Genomic DNA, 16,614 nt, shown 5'->3' with positions numbered 1-16,614 from the left:
CCCCCCCCCCAATTGTTACATTTTTCACTTTAAGCCCTGACATTGTCATTTTTGTGTAGGAATTAACAACATATGTTGTTTTAATTAATAAATACTGTGTGAATAAAGATTACATAACATAAAAATAACTGCAGTCTTTGTTATTTGATAGCCGCTTAAATTAAACATAACTTTACTGCATCGCTTGCACCAAGAGTCCCAACCTTTTTGCCTCAGCCCAGACATTGAACTTACCTGAGTTTTTATTTGCATGCCATTATGGTACTTGGCTACAATCGCCTATTAAGAATAATTAAATATGATGTGAAATATGATACACTGATATATTTACTCAGATGTCGCATATTCTCTGAAAAAAACAAAAAAACAACAATGCCGAGAAGTCTGGAAATTAGGGTATGGAAAAGTATGGAATTTTGAAATTCCAAATGTGTAGGAACCCTGTTTTAAGGTGGAACGTTAACTTGTAATGTTACTCAATGCATGAGTTGATAACAAGAAACCATCAGTACACCTTTAATTTCACTGAGACAACTTTGACCATCACTTTAGTTTCTATTGTCTCTCTTGGATGACAGACACTTTTAGTAATAAGTGGATCATCAAGCGTTGTAGTGTTGCGTCGTTCCTGTGAGCTCCGGCAACACTAAACCCCTGAGCTTGCCTTAGAGGGACTAAATGCACAGACAAACTATTTTTAAGAGACTCTCGAGAGAGTTATATTTTGTTCTGAAAATGTCAGCATGCAGCCTCGTTCTGTGGATGATAAACAAGGTGCAGACTGATAAAGTAGGAAATACAGTTAGTGCTGAATGGAGCAGTGAGCGACAATAGCCCTGCCCACATTTAAGAGGACTGTTTGCTTTGGAGACTCTAAGCGGACCTATGGTCTAGGTACCATGTCTGTAGGGTTACATGTGGGTCCAAAGATACCATGCCGAAAGTGTTTGGAAGGAAACGTCACTGTCTCAGTCACCATGAACTTCTAACAGCAGTGTTCCAGTGTGGTGCGTACCAACAGCAGTTGGAACCTAAAATTGCAAAACACTAAAAAACTAGATGGGCACCTGGGGGCGCAGACCTCCGGCAAGGCCTACCCTCACCCCCCAGCCCCACCCACCTGAGCAGGGTGTGTGCGGGATAGGGATGAGACAGTGTTGTTGCAGTTCACCCCCGGTGAATGTGAGCTAACCCCCAGAAACACAGCCACCTCCATATTTGTTTGTGACATCTGAGGTGAGATCTGTGTGCATTTATTGCAGAAAAATGCCCTGGGATTCGAATCTGCTCCAAAATTTAATGGGTTCGTACTTGGCCCATGCTACACCCTTTTACCAATACCCTTTTTCCATGACCACTTTTCGCTGTGCAGAGTCAAACAATACCACGCTGATCTCTCTTTACATTATCAGTTAAGACGCACCATGCCACACTGAGCTGCGCCAGAAATGGACCCTTTCCAGAGTAGGGCCAAAAGCGGGCCAACCGCCCCCAAACAGGTAGCGTTGATGTCACACTGACTGCAGCCAGCCCCCGATGACCCCCTTCTCCCCCTGAAACAAGCGTGTGCGTTGCGAGACTCAACTCACCTCTGTCTGCAGGAGACCAGAGAGAAAGGCGTTTTTTTAAAGTCTCTGTGTGTTCAGCTTTCAGTAATTTTGTATCTTATAAATGAATCACTGCAGTTTGGAGTTTAGTTTCTCTCTTACGTCCTGTTTTTACTTAAGATATCTTCTTTATTTTACTGTCTTATGTTTGTTTGCAGCCATTTAGGAGTCTTATTAAGTTCCTGCTGATGAAAACCCACATTTCATTATTTTGCTGCTTCACAATAAAGCTTTTACATGACAGATTATTAGGAGACTCCTACTGTAAAGAATTTACAGGAAATTAAATGTGTTTATCACTGAATTAGCAGAACTTTGTTAGCATTTTTCTCCAATAAAAACAAGCCTGAGAACACTGCAGGAAGGAAGAGTAAAAGCAGAAACAGCCACAGTGAGATGTTTGATAAAGAGCTGCAGACAACAGACTCTTACTGCACATCTGCAAACAGCTCACCTCCAATAGGTTCCCCTCTTTTACCTGCCCTGCTGTGTGATGGAAAAACAAGCTCATTATCAGTTAAAGACACACCTTCAAGCAGGTAGCCCTGTTGTGATAGAGAAATAAATCCCAGCCACGCTTGGCTGACGTGCCAAGTCAAACCAAACCAAACCAAACCAAGCCAGCGCTTGAGTTTGAAAAAAATGTTTCAAAATCAGGTCAGTAGGTTTTCTGTAATCCTGTTGATAAAGAGACAAACGAACCAACAGCACTGGAAACGTAACCTCCTTCCTGGAGGTAACCAAATGACACGTGGCATTACTCACACACAGCTATATTAACACTGATCTAATGGGTGAAACAGAGAATAAAGAGTTAACCACCCACACTGTCAGATAGAAACTCTGGGTTATATTTAGTGTCCATACAGTTCAATAGTTGAAAGTCATTTGCAATGCCTAACGAGGTTCTAACACCTGGGTTTTTTGTATTGTTTCAAATGATATTATGTTCCAGATTAGAGGGTCACATAGGAGTGATAGGAGATTAGGAGATTAGGAGATTTTCACTCCTGTCCCATCCCACTCCCACAAAAAGTTCCTGCCCCAACCCCATGACAGAGTAAAAAAAAAAAACAGAGCAAATCAGTATAGTCAGTATAGCATAATGCTGAAGTAACTCCTAACATAACAGCTGGTATGGCTATATTGTCCATATTTTTGTTTTGTGATAATATTCTTATAGCATACTTTTCATATTTTTTGTAATGTTTCTGACTGTTGCAGTACATTTACTTTAATTCTTTACTTTAATGCTTATTGTGTTTATTGCATGCTCCAAACACCAAGGTAAATTCCTTGAGAATGAAAACCTGCCTGGTACCTTATTTTGAGTCTAACTGCTACAACCATGTGGCAAATAACTTAGTATGTTAGCTCAATGCTAACATATAATAGGAATTAACATTACCCCACTGACGGAAAATTTGCATTGCGATGGCGATGATATTATCTAGCAAACGATCCATTTTACCTAACGTGCTTAACATAAAATGACAGGTATGCTCATGCTTATGGACATGTATTTTCAAGACTCTGTGAAAATGAACTAATAGCTTCTGGCTTATAATAATTATGATTCCCATCCCACCGAGACATGTATAGCTGTAGACACATTTCATTTGTAGGGAACATGGCACACCCCACAAAAAAAGGCCACCATTAGCACAAGATATACCCACCAACACGACGGTTATCTGAAGTCTGCTACAATGCCACACTGTAGTGAATAAATGAGCCATACATGAAGACCTCACCTTATAAGTAACGAGAAGTAAGTCTTTCCATTACCCTTATCCTAATCCTAACTGCCTTGCTATTAACATAGTACTTCATAGCTAGCTAATCGCTAACCTAGCAGTTCCGTCGGGACTTCTGCCTCCAGGCCAAGGAGCAAAGGAGGCTGATTGTGGACTGTCGTGTAGGTATGGTGGGCAAGTCATGAAGCTAGAGGGTGGGTCATGTAACTGCTCCAGCTGCACCTATACCTACGCAGTCCCACCTGCTCTTGTTGACCTTTTTTCTTGTTCCATCCCAGTCACGTGATGAGTAATGAAATTGACTGTCATCCTGTGGGAATCCCAGGGGAATCCTGTGACCCAGGGTATTCCTGTAAAAATGCAAACCTCATCTTGGCTCCAAAAGGATGTCAATTTATTTTATTAAAGGAAAACAAAAACCTGGTCAAATGCCAAGATATGGATGCAAATGGCCAGTTCTGTAGTGTTAGTAGTAGACTGAAGCAGCTCTTTCTTTATTCCAGTGGATCTTCATTTAAAAGATGAGGCTGGTGATGATCTATTTTTTTGGTTATTGTCGATAAATCCCAGAAAATGAAAAACAAAAGTGTATTAGTCCACCTCAGTAATTTCCTGTTCCTCTTACGTGTCTGTGTAATTTCCTAAATCCGCTGCAGTTTTAGAACGTTACATAGACAGGTGATAATGGTGCATTTGTTGGGACTATTTTAAGTTGCGGATCATTACACATTTCATGCTCAAGTGAGGGTTTACAGCAGCAGGATGGTGTTTGTCAGAGTGACTTAAAATAAACAGTGTCTGAATGATGAATACTGGTGTAGTCTAATAATAGCTTTCAGTCTGTTCCCAGGTCAGATTTATTTGGTTTTGCTGTGCTGTCTGTGAGGTAGTCCTCTGATGGACACACAGGTGTTGTTTGGTTGATTTTGTAAAAAATAATATACGGCACTCCTCCACCTTCTACATCCCATATTGTTTCCTTCAGTATTTCTTTAAACTGTTTTCATTACGCCAAGTAGGGTCTAACGGAAAACTAACTGGCAGCACTTCCTCCTCTGTCCTGCTGTGTACCACAGGTCAATACACCGTGATGATGGCTCACTTTTACCTAAAGAGGAAGATCGGCTACTTTGTCATCCAGACGTACATGCCTTGCTTCATGACTGTAATCCTGTCGCAGGTTTCCTTTTGGCTCAACCGGGAGTCTGTGCCAGCGCGGACCGTCTTTGGTAAGCTTGAAACATGCAGACACATCAGCCAGTAAAGTAACAGTGACTGTTTCCATGCACAAAATATTCCAGTAATTCTGAAAAAGACTATATTCCTACTAAGTTGTTTAAGTGGTGAATGAAAATTATTCCAATAATTACCAGTATACATGCAGCAGTGCATACTCCCAATAATGTACCCTAGCATGTTGTTTATCATGTCAAATATAAAAAAGTAGAACGACTGGTACCACTCGCACTTTGGCCCTTAACATCAAAATAGGATTTTTTCAAAGTTTCCTACCCCTGGCGGACTTGTCGGACCTTACAAACACAGCCTCCCTATTTCATTCCTTCAACCACCTTCTTAGGTTTGTGTTGTGATATTTGCCCATATCCAAAAACCTGTTGAAATCCAAGTCTTTTATAATGTTTAAAATTGTATTTGTACCTCTGACCATAAATGTGGGACTCTCTTTTGGGCATGCATCTCTACCCCAGCCCCCAGCCCAGCATTGGCAAGTTGGTTTGTGTACAACATATCCATGACAACACACATAGCCGACCGTAAACAGACAAGAGGTTATGTGTCGCAAACAGCGGTAAAAATCCCAGTTGAGAAACTTATCCTGAATGCACTGTAAACATGTCCAAAGAATGCTCCTAAATATCCCATGTCTTAATCAGAAAACACTAAATGACCCGTATCTAATACAGAATAGTAGTGGAATATTAGTGTGCATGTAAACGTACCTAATTATGTACTTAAAGGAAAACTTCACCCACACAATGACCACTTGTTTATCAATTACTTATGTGTTACCTTGCATATGTGCCACCACAATGAATAAAGAATCCGAAAACGTTCAACATTCTTGATCAATTAAAGTCATAGGGGTCTGCATTTAACAACAGCACACTTATATCAAAATATCTGTTTACAAACTCTGACACAATTCACGCAGTACAATCCGAGTCTCATTTATCCAGTGGTTTGCTTAGCACTTCCTAAACACAGGCGTTTTTGCTAAAACCTTATGATTAAAACACTTCCGCATGAATAGTCTCATGTATGGACGAGTAGCACACCTGGGCAACTCAATGGAACGCACAAGCAGTATTCAAACGCATACACTTGTATGCGCAGATTTTTCAACTTCTAGGTTTTAGTAAAAAAAAAAGGAAGTACTGAGAACACGACTGGATGAATGAGACTTGGAATTTACTGCGTGACGGAGGCAACCTCCTGTTGGAAGATAGGCTTTGTCAGGTCAGACGTTATCTTCTGCCTTCAGCCTACATGTGGTAAATTTACAGTCATGATCCAGTGTTGGCAAAAAATGTTGCTGCACATTCCTGAACCGCTGTTGGCATTGTTAACAAGCATTAGCTCGGAGGGCTAACTTGGCTGGTTGCTTCCCATCCGGCCAGCAACATCCTTAGATGCTAGGGATGTTGCTGAAACTAAAATTCAATGTCAGGACAACATCTAATGCCAACGTCAATTTGATGTAGAATACTGACAACAGATGACGCTGATGTTTTGTTTGTTGTAAATTGCGTTGTTAAGTAACCAAATCCAGTGTCTTCCAAACGTCTCATGCCAATGTGATCTTGACACAGAATAACGACAAAACATACGTTTAACGTCCATTATGTGAAATTCTAACGTTGTTAACCACTTAAAATACTGTAAACCCGATTTTCATTCCAACCAGAATTTAACGTCTGTACAACGTAAGAGTCCACCTTCTGTCTGATGTCATATTGACGTCGAGTGCTGGGTAAAGTATGTGAACGCTACTGTCACCCTAAACGTCCCACCAAACCCCACTCAAACTCTGTATGGAAAAAAAGGAACAAACAGTCGAATATTCGCCAGATTTGACTGATATAATTCTGAGCCGGGTACAGGCCTATATGCATGCATACCCTGGTACCACTGCTGCATGATTTGTCGACAATGCTCTAAAATGTAACCTCCTGTTACTACAGTTTATTCTGTTGGAATAAAACCAGAGTAGTAGGCTTGGTTAGTAAAAGTGACTCAGTTTTCTTCACCACCAGGTGTGACCACAGTGCTCACTATGACCACTCTCAGCATCAGCGCTCGAAACTCGCTGCCTAAAGTGGCTTACGCTACAGCTATGGACTGGTTCATCGCAGTGTGCTATGCCTTTGTCTTCTCCGCCCTCATTGAGTTTGCCACAGTTAACTACTTCACCAAGAGGAGCTGGGCCTGGGATGGAAAAAAGGCGATGGAGGCTCAACAGCCCAAGGTATGTGCTGTTTGTGTATGTGTGTGTATGTGTGTTCTTGTTAATAAGACATTAGGGGGACTCACACCTGGCTCACATTGTGGGTACCATTGATTAATCAACAAAGTAATCGTCAAAGTATTCAACAATGAAAATAATCGGTAATTTAATCCCAAAATGTTCAGACTTATTTAGAAAAACAGTCAAGTTAAAGTTGCTAGAAGTAAAATCAAAGTAATGACCTGAAAGTTCCTGAAACGCTGTGCAGAGCTGAGAGGAATTGCAGAGTTGGATAATAGGTTCCTCACTGTAGGCGACCACTTTCACATTATACAACATCATTTGAGCCAGTGCATGAGTGCAGCTTCAACAGGTTAAAGAAACTTTTGGATCCCAAAAGAGGGAATCCCCTCAAGAGCTAATAGTCAGTGCTTGAGACAGTAAGTCCTGTACTCAATGCTTGTTCGTGATTCACCCAGCATTGGCATCACACCCACAGCCAGACACACAACCTGCAGACTTAGTCACAGTCGTACACAAACAGCAATGTGCACACTCACACACAGAACAGAAAATAGAAGATTTATCTCCTGAAATCTGCTGGAGCACATCCTACAATCACTCCTACTACAGCACACATTTTCCATTGAGCACTCTAATATTGATCATTTCAAAGACAAATGAAAGAAAGACAATTATTGGGGCGCCCACAAGCTCACCCGAAGAGTGGGTGCCTTATGTACAAAGGCTGTGTCCTTGCCACAGAAGCCATGGGATCAATTCCAACCCACAGCCCACTTTTCTGCCGCCCCTCCCCCACAAATGAGACAAGAATTAGCTAGCTTGCCATACCACAGTCCCTAAAACTTGCCTTACCAGGTGGAGAGTGGATAGCAGCTTTGAGAATGACTTAAATTCAGCCAGCCCAAACCCCTCAGCACCAGGTGTCACAGCAGACTGATGGCCAGCAGCAGCAGTGGTTCTAACCTGTAGTGTAACGGCAGCAACAGAAAGTTTGCTGATCTGGCAGGAGTCAGGGCAGTCAGGATCCCAAGAGCTGCAGCATGCGCCAATTAGATCCGTGTCACTGCAGCCACTAACTGGGGGTCAGTCTCCAGAGCTGCTGCCTGCTCTTCTCCTAGTGAGGTGGTCTATAGCAGGAGGGAGTGAGATGGAGGACACACTGTGATTCAAGGGTTTAGCTAATGTTAGATACATAAACATGAACTTAAAGCAGCAGCCGTAAGCCTTACCCCCAATTTCCACATACTCCATCTGCACCGCGCAGTAAGTAAAAGAACAGGGTTTGGCTCAGGAGTTGCGAAACACCGCTCTCCTGGGTGAAAGTTGGTGTTTGTTGGACCCATCCACCATCCCTTCCATCCACCCTAATCAGACTTTCACCACCTCTTTCCCTTCATTTTCTCCTCTTCTCTATTCATTCTCTCTAAAGAGGTTTGAAGAGGTTGGTGTGGAAAGGGAGCAAAGTGAAGTCCATGTCACACATAATAAGTAAGAGATGAATTAGGCAAGAAGAAGAAGTTCAGAAATGGTGGATCAATAAATTCACAGTTCAGTTGGCCGGTGTTGTGGCACAGTGCCAGCTCATTACTGCCCAAGGACATTGATCCCCACTTTCAGCCTCCACTGGCCATCTTTTCTTCTCCTCTTTGTGTTCTTGTGTGTGTGCCTGTGTTATTAACTCCTTGTTTTATTATGTTCGATGAATGAGCAGCACTTTCGTTTGGGCATAATTGTGTGTACGCTCAATCAATGTGTTTCTTTCTCTCCACAGAAGAAGGACCCTTTGGCTCTGTCTAAAAAGCCAAACAACACCTGCTCGGCCGGTGTGAATTACACAACCAACCTCACCAAGGACGCATCCATCTCTACTATTTCAAACAGCACGGCTGTTCAGCTCAAACCCTCTGAATCCAAGGCCCCGGACCCCAAAAAGACTTACAACAGCGTGAGCAAGATCGACAAGATGTCCAGAATAGTGTTCCCGGTGTTGTTTGGGACCTTTAACCTGGTGTACTGGGCTACGTATCTCAATAGGGAACCAGTGATCAAAGGAGCAGTTTAAGCTCTGCGATCAGGATCATTTATCCTCCTGATGACCACTTCAGGATTTCATCACTGGAACGCAATCAAAATCAATGCCAAGCACTTAGTCCTTGTATCATAGATGTGTTTTTTTAGCTCATTGGATCACACTGCATGTCTGTCGCTTCAGAAAAATGTTGCCTTGAGTTTGTACATGTATAATACACGAGTTTTCAGTTTATATCATTTTAGACTTCCAGTCACTGATGAGTTTCTGCCAGATTCTGATATTTTAACATTTTAGCATTTGGCATTTATATTTGTTCCTACAGTAGACGATGGTACAGTGCAGCAAGGCCAAATGCTATGCAAAACATTTTTACAGTGTCATTACTCTAAAGCGGCTTTTACCTTTGTGACTCTTACTTTGTACAAATGGGCCGGAGGTCCAGGTACGCGAGGCCGGGCCCAGGCACATGGAACTTTGCTTCCTTGTTAAAAGCAGATGAATAGCCATGCTAAATGTGTTGCCTTCAGAGTGTGATAACTCATGATGAATGCACTGAAATCTCCCGCAGTTACTTTTTCAGAAGCCAGATTCACAACCTTCTCTGAATCATGTTCTGTTTTGGATCTTATTTTTTCTCTCAATTGACCTGACCTAAGTCCCGCTCCCTTTAGTTACGATTGCCACTGCGGACGAGCTTGAGAAGAAAAAACATGGAGATGGTGGTTCTGTTTAGCTGGGAGCCGCAGTGTTTATTAGAGAGTTTCTGGGCGTCTGGAAATATAGCTTCAAGAAGCCAACAGCAAAGACTACAGTATATGATGGAAGGACATTTTCTCCACGTTAATGTTTATGAACAAAACGACGCGAATCAAGAACTGAGGAAGTAGAGACCGGGGTTAACAAGACTATGGCTGGGTATGTGTCTCCTTTTCCTATTCTGGGGATCACTGAAGTACTCTCTGTATTTATTACTGAATACACACCATGGTGCTGACATAATGATAGTCTCTCTTTAGTGTATAAAGTTATGTTAGTTACTTTGGGGCAGCAGGTCCTTACAGAGATAACATTAGCCTTAAGCTTTTCTGGCTAACGATAAATTATGTCAGCAACCAATCGATCTCTCGTTTTCCAAATCTACAACGTTATTACAGAAAACAACGAGGAAGCGAACCTGGCTAACGTTGTTAATGTGAAATTAGGCTAACACTACACGCAAAACACCTTGAAGCACACCAATTTTCGTAGAGCGCTGCCTACTTGAGACCGTTCACATTGGACGCAGCGTGGTCCTAAACTCCGTGGCCGGGTCACGATCTGCAGTGATAGTTTAAGCACCTGGTCTATTTTTCCCACAAGCCGCGACCAAATCTGGTAAGAAAACACACTGGAAATGTGCTTCAAATTATTAATGTGTGCATTGGATATGATATAAATGAAATGTGATAAATGACAGAATACACATCCCATGCCTCCACATTGGTCAGCTGTGTCTTAAAAGAGAGAGAGACCAGCAGAACCACGACAATTAAAAAATTAGGGTGGTTCCACGTCTAGTGTGATCATGGCGTAACTCCTCCTGATGTAGCTATACATTAGCTAGTTAGCCCGCAATTTACTAAAATCTTTGATGACATCACAGGTTTTCAAAACGCTTTTCTTGGCTTGAGGAAAGTTTTACAAACATAAAATCTTTTTAGATCAAAATTTCACAATAGAAAGAGTTGGAATTGACCTTGTTTGCAGTTTGATGCTTTCTGGGCCACAGGAAATTTTTTCCATGCAATGCCGCAAGTGGCCAGTGGGAAAACATGGCTTCAAGGCTGAGCAGCGTTCCTGGAGGCCTGATCTATATATCACAGTAAACGGGAAAGTTTACGGAAGTTCTGTCAGGTTCCAAGCCTGCTCAACTGTTGCTGGAGCACAGGACTTAGGACAGGCTAATTTTAAATGACCAGTTTTTCATGAATATAATTTTCCAACGGGGACAGAATTCAAGCTAAAGTGAAAGTGGCAGCTTCTGTTTCCAGGTCACCATGTTGAGAATCCTGTATGTACGTACGTATGGTCGTAGTTTAAAAACATGTATATATGCCCTGCTTTTAGAAAAGTACCACTAAGCCAGTAAAGTTAGCTTCTATGTTATGCATATACAGCAGCACAGTGTTACTCTAGTCTAGTGCTTCATTGACTGGATCTTGAGAAATGAGCAGAATAGCTTGAGCTTTAGCAATTTTGACAGAATATACGATGCTTTTTTAAAACATATTGTTTTTTTAGATCAGTTTGTTGTTTCTATAAGCTTTGATGATAACTCGCAAATATTCTTGATAAATATTTGGATGCTTTGAGCAGGATCACTTTTTTTGAGTAACAGTTAAGAGACTGACTTGAGCTCATCGGGTTGTCGGGCTGATCGGAGAGACAGACAGTCACAATTTTGACCACTGTCATTTTTAAATCATGATTTGTTATTTTTAGGACGTCAGGCAAAAACATGAGATTGAATATTAATACAAAGTTTTCATCAAGTTCATTGAGTTAAATCTTAAAGGGAAAGTTTGACATTTTGGGAAATCTGCTTTCTTACAGAGAGTCAGATGAAAGGATTCATATCACTCTCATGTCTGTACAGTAAATGTGAAGCTAACACCAGCAACAGGTTAGCATAGTATAGCTTGAAGACAGCTAATTCTATTAAAGGGATACTTTTTGGGGAAGTATACTTATTTGCGTCTTTGATGAGTCTGTACACCAAATATGAAGCTACAGCCAGATGGTATTAGTTTAGCTTAGCATAAAGGTGGAAACAGGATAATGGCTGACTTGGTTTTGTTCAAAGACTAGAAATCACCTTACCAGCTCCTTAAAAACTCACTCGTAAGCGTGTTGCATCTTATTTGTTTAATGCATACAAAGCCAGTGATGAGACTCAAGCAAGTTGTTGCACCAGCTATGTGTTAAAACATAGCATTAATTCATGATGTAGAGAATGAGAAGTATGTTCCTTATTAAGTGTTGTCGTGGGAAAGAGAAACAAGAGAACTGCCAGATGGAAATATGTTTGGTATTTCTATCAGGAGTAACAGTATAATTTACTTTCTTTCTTTCTTTCTTTTTTTCCTTTTCTCCTTCCTTTTACCAAAATGGTGCACATGAAATATCAGTCTCTCTAATAACATTTTAATAATAAAGTAGAGGTGGTGCAACTTCAGAAAGTTACAACTACTTACAACTTTGTGTCAACTTTACACTTGAAATTAGATTTAAAAAGCTTGTTTTAACATTTCGGTTTTAAACCTCCAAAACACTTGGTGGTGGTGGGGTTTCTGTGAAGTGCAGTAAAGTTTGATTGATTCAACTAAAATGCCTATAACACACATAAACATGGCTTAACCCTTTGAAACGTTGAGCGACATCACTTTTCCTTTGCTGCTTTCAGACACCTTTCGCAAGTATTTAAACCTATGAACCCTGAGTAAATTGGTGCAATTTCTTATAATTATTATTATTAAATTTTAAAATTATGTTACTTTTTTTTTTTTTAATAATTTTAAGCACTTTTTCTAGGTCATTACCATCTTTCTTTCTTTCTTTCTTTCTTTCTTTCTTTCTTTCTTTTCTTTTTTTTACTAATTTTCTTGTTTTTAATTTTCTCTTTTACAAATTTCTTGAAAATTTTCTGGGTAATTTCTTCTTTTGTTGCTTATTGCCTTCTTCCTGTGTTTTTAAAGAAATCAAGCCAATTGCTCAGGTTTCAAAGGGTTAATAGAGACAATATTTAATGAAAGGACAAAATTCGGCTCCATTATAAATTGCAAGGTTCACAGACTAAACAGTTGTTATTTACAAAACAAGTTTTCCCCACATATACAACATGCTAACTCTATTAGCATAAGCCAATGAAATTTTACATTGCATAGTTAGTAGTTTTCTTCTACTCATATGATGTCAGAATAAATCACAAACAAGATTTAAAATGCTATTTTGTGGGGGCTTTTTTTGTCTTTACAATTTATTGTCTCTTATCTGTGAAATAAATTTAATAAATAAAAGCTTCGTTTCCACGAAGGGAAATGGTTTCAGCTTACAAAAATAAACAGGAAGTCTGCGTCGCTGCAACGTGTAGGCTAGTTACTTTTCTAGGGATGTGTATCAGGCCACAGCGCAATGTACGCCATAGAGCCTATGCCGAAGGTACAACATCAGTTGCTTTATGACCTTTACAGATGCTGGAAAGAAGGGGTTTACACTTTATAACTAAATATTTCACATGCCATGTACCTGGCAAGTCCTGTTTCTGTCCCAGTAATGTTTCAAGCATATATTCCAAACTACTGGATGGTGAAAAACAGACATATTTACATATATTTACAGATCTACGAACACCAGTCACATACGTAAGTGGAAACGAGGTGTCTTTATGCTGAGCTAAGCTAATGGTCCCCTGGCTCCAGCTTCATATACAGCGTACAGACACGAGAGTTGTATCAGTCTTTTTCGTCCAACTTTCAGCAAGAAAGCAAATAAGTGTATTGAATGAAATAATTCCACCTCACCTGAACACAGCTTTTTCCGTGATACTTCAGAAGTTGCATGCACTGCACTCACTTCAGCAGAGTGTGTGTCGCAGTCTTTACAGTTTGAACACTTAGAGTTTGAGCCTGCCGTCTGTTTGGGTGAAGGACTGAAATATGAATGTTATCATGTGACTTTAAGCCTTCTGTGTGGCCTGCCTCTATTTAATAAGTTAATGGAGCACACCAGTTGTATTGTATTATTACATTTAAGTGAATTTTAGGTACAGGCTGTTCTTTAAATGCAAATATCTGAAGCAATAAATAATGCTCATATAATTAAAGACTTCTGTTTATGGTAATATGTGATAATTTGACTTTCATTTTGTTGATGTCTTTTTATCCAGATTGTATCCTTTTGGCAATAGTCTTTTCTATATATGGCTATACTCTGATTCAATTTAGCTCATCCCCTCCCTCTTTGGAAGCACAGTGCTCTCTGACCATGTTTCATGTATTTGTTTAATTTAATTTATTTATTTACCTTTGTAAAAGACCTGTGCAGTTGACCAATGTAAGGGTCTGGGCCACTATGAAAAGTTTTTCCTTTATTAATTGTTATGCATACCTGATTCCAAATAAAGCTTCACTGACTCCATCAGTCTGCTGTTATCGGTCAAATAGCTCAGTGATAATGAAACATGAAAAGCCCCCGTGTGTTGTGTAATAAAGAGGCTCAAAACACAGGATTGGACATTTGAGTTTACTCGCAAGAAAGCCAAAGAATTAGTAGATCATGAGAATTTATAGTGTCTGACAAACAAGCAGTATCAACTGACACACCCACAGCTTTCCAGTACACATGAAAAGGTGTTTCCCGTCACTTAAGGCTACTGTTTTCCTGTTATTCAGACAACCAGTTCTGAGAACAATAGCTTCTTCTCACATGACCAAATTTGGCCAGAATCATTTAGCTCAAGTCACGTCAGGATAAAAAGTTTATGTAGGGTCACATACACTATATATTCAACAAAAGGAGTTGTATTTTAAATTTATGCTTGCATTCATATGCATACTTATATTTCATGTTTTGAATTACACATAACTGCACGAGGCTAACAAGCGCTAACTTTGAAGATGTTTTGTTGTGCTTACGTTTCTAACTTTGTTTTGAACAACCTATGTTACCTATATAATCTGTTAGAAGTGGAAAACATGTTCGCCCATAGATAGAATTACAACAAAAAATTTCATGTAGGATATTAAGGGGCCGTTGAGGAATTTCCCAACAGACAACAAATGCTGCACCGATGCTAAACGGATGCGAAACTGATACTAAACAAATTCTAAATGCATGTTAAACAAATTTAAACAAATGTTAACTGAAGAGGGTGAAAGTTTGTTGGGTTTTTGCCTTCACTTGCATTGCTAATGGTTAATTGTTTACATTGTTAAAGAGGGGGGAATATATAATGTGCGTGACATAAACTTATTATCCAGATGTGACTCGAGCTAAATGTTCTGGCATGATTCTGGCCAAATTGAGGAGAAGCAACTGTTCTCGAAGCTGGTTGTCTGTATAACAGGAAAACAGCAGCTTAAGTGACGGGAAACACCTCTTAATGTGTATTGGAAATCTGTGTGGTGAGGTGTGTCAGCTGATAACTGCTTGTCAGACATTATAAATTGTCTTGACTTACTAATTCTTTTGCTTTCTCACAAGTAAACCCTCATACGTCCAATCCTGTGTTTTGAGTCTCTTTATTCTACAGCACGTCAGTTGTGTCATGACATTTACGTCTCTCTGAGGAGATTCCAGATTAACATACAGAAAGATACAGTATCATTCAGTGGTGTATGAATGTAATCTATGTATATATTTAGATGCATTTATGCAGTCAACGTGATAAAACGCTGCCTTAATCTTGCTTGATGGAACAACGGTCTGCATGTGCTGCCTCTCCTTTGATTATACGCTGCCATGCACATCCACATCCCCATCATGCAGCCTCTGCAGTTGGTGAGCTGGTAAATCCATCTTGGGGGTCTCTGTGGCGGTAACATCTGGCTCACATCTGTTTGTCAAGGATTTAGCTCCATTTAAGTTGCTTTTTCCATTCAGCTGACCCATACTCTACACCAAATTAAGCTGTCACTGATGGCACCAAATGACATCAATCATAGTATATAGCTTGAGAGGCAAAGATGGGCCACAGTATAGGCTGGTGGGGAGGACGGTCCTCTCTCATCCTGCACCACAGTGATATCAAAACACACTCCATGCTGTCAGGATGTGCTCTTCCTTGCTGACCTTTATACACACATTTTATACATGACAAACTGATGTCATGGCAAGTTGATGCTAAAAAGGCTAAAAGACATTGTTTTTCATTACAAAACTGAATTTCTCAATTTTCCTGGTCAGATTTTGAATGAATTTAAAGGAGCTGTGTGCTCTACTCAGAACATTAAGGGACTTGTTCTTTATTTATCTTGTCATTCATGCTGGTTAGTTTGTGCAATCGGTTTATTTTTGGTCAAATTTCAAGTATTTTTCTGTCATTCTGTGTTCACTGCCTGTAGGGCATAGGGAATGAACGACTTCTTATATATGTTCCAACTGGTTCTTGGGACCCTAAATCAACGCCCAGATGGAAGCAGCTCAAACTCTGAGGGTGATGGATGTGAGGCATCTGCAATTATATGTTTGGCCTTCCTGCGTACGACACTGTCAAATATATTGCTGAGCTGTTTCTGGGACTTGCCAATCACCTTCCCTGCAATGTTGACAATCTTGGAGAGCTTGTATTTGCTATATTTCCTTTATGTTTCCTCCTTTTGTGCATCTTTATATATATCTTTATATTTCATTGCCCCATTAATCATACAAGTGTGGTATCAATCTTCTAATTCGACTCTCAGAAAGAATTTTATTATTTTTCTTTTTCTATGTGCACAGAAAAAACAGATGTTTGCCTTATTTATTGTTTGTATTCTATTCTATTTTAAATATTGTAATATGCAGCATGGAGGAGGCTACAACTACATGCAGGAAGAGACTCAAAGAGATGCAAACCAAGAGCAAAGAGACCCAGAATAATCACATACAAAATTTACCACAGAAAGACACAAAACCACAAAAAATTCATAGTCAATAAAAAGAGATTTTAAATGCTAATACTGTAACGACTAACAGAACTACTACTACTAC

At 40.0% G+C, this 16,614-nt stretch overlaps 1 protein-coding gene across 2 annotated transcripts in view; it reads left to right on the top strand.

Moving 5' to 3' along the window:
• The window catches only part of gabra5 (gamma-aminobutyric acid type A receptor subunit alpha5), a 52,883-nt gene extending 43,753 nt beyond the window's left edge, over window positions 1-9,130 (top strand). For both annotated transcript variants that reach the window (XM_050054584.1, XM_050054583.1), the window contains 3 exons: window positions 4,441-4,593; window positions 6,640-6,851; window positions 8,626-9,130. In XM_050054584.1, coding sequence (XP_049910541.1) covers window positions 4,441-4,593; window positions 6,640-6,851; window positions 8,626-8,916 — 656 coding nt within the window. In that variant the 3' untranslated portion in view covers window positions 8,917-9,130. The remainder of the gene's footprint in view (window positions 1-4,440; window positions 4,594-6,639; window positions 6,852-8,625) is intronic.
• Window positions 9,131-16,614: the final 7,484 nt, after the last annotated feature.

The sequence above is a fragment of the Epinephelus moara genome, chromosome 10 (genome assembly GCF_006386435.1).
Source record: "Epinephelus moara isolate mb chromosome 10, YSFRI_EMoa_1.0, whole genome shotgun sequence".
Classification (NCBI taxonomy): domain Eukaryota; kingdom Metazoa; phylum Chordata; class Actinopteri; order Perciformes; family Serranidae; genus Epinephelus; species Epinephelus moara.
The sequence above is the reverse complement of the archived record's forward strand: the minus strand, read 5'-3'. Positions and strand labels throughout refer to the sequence as shown.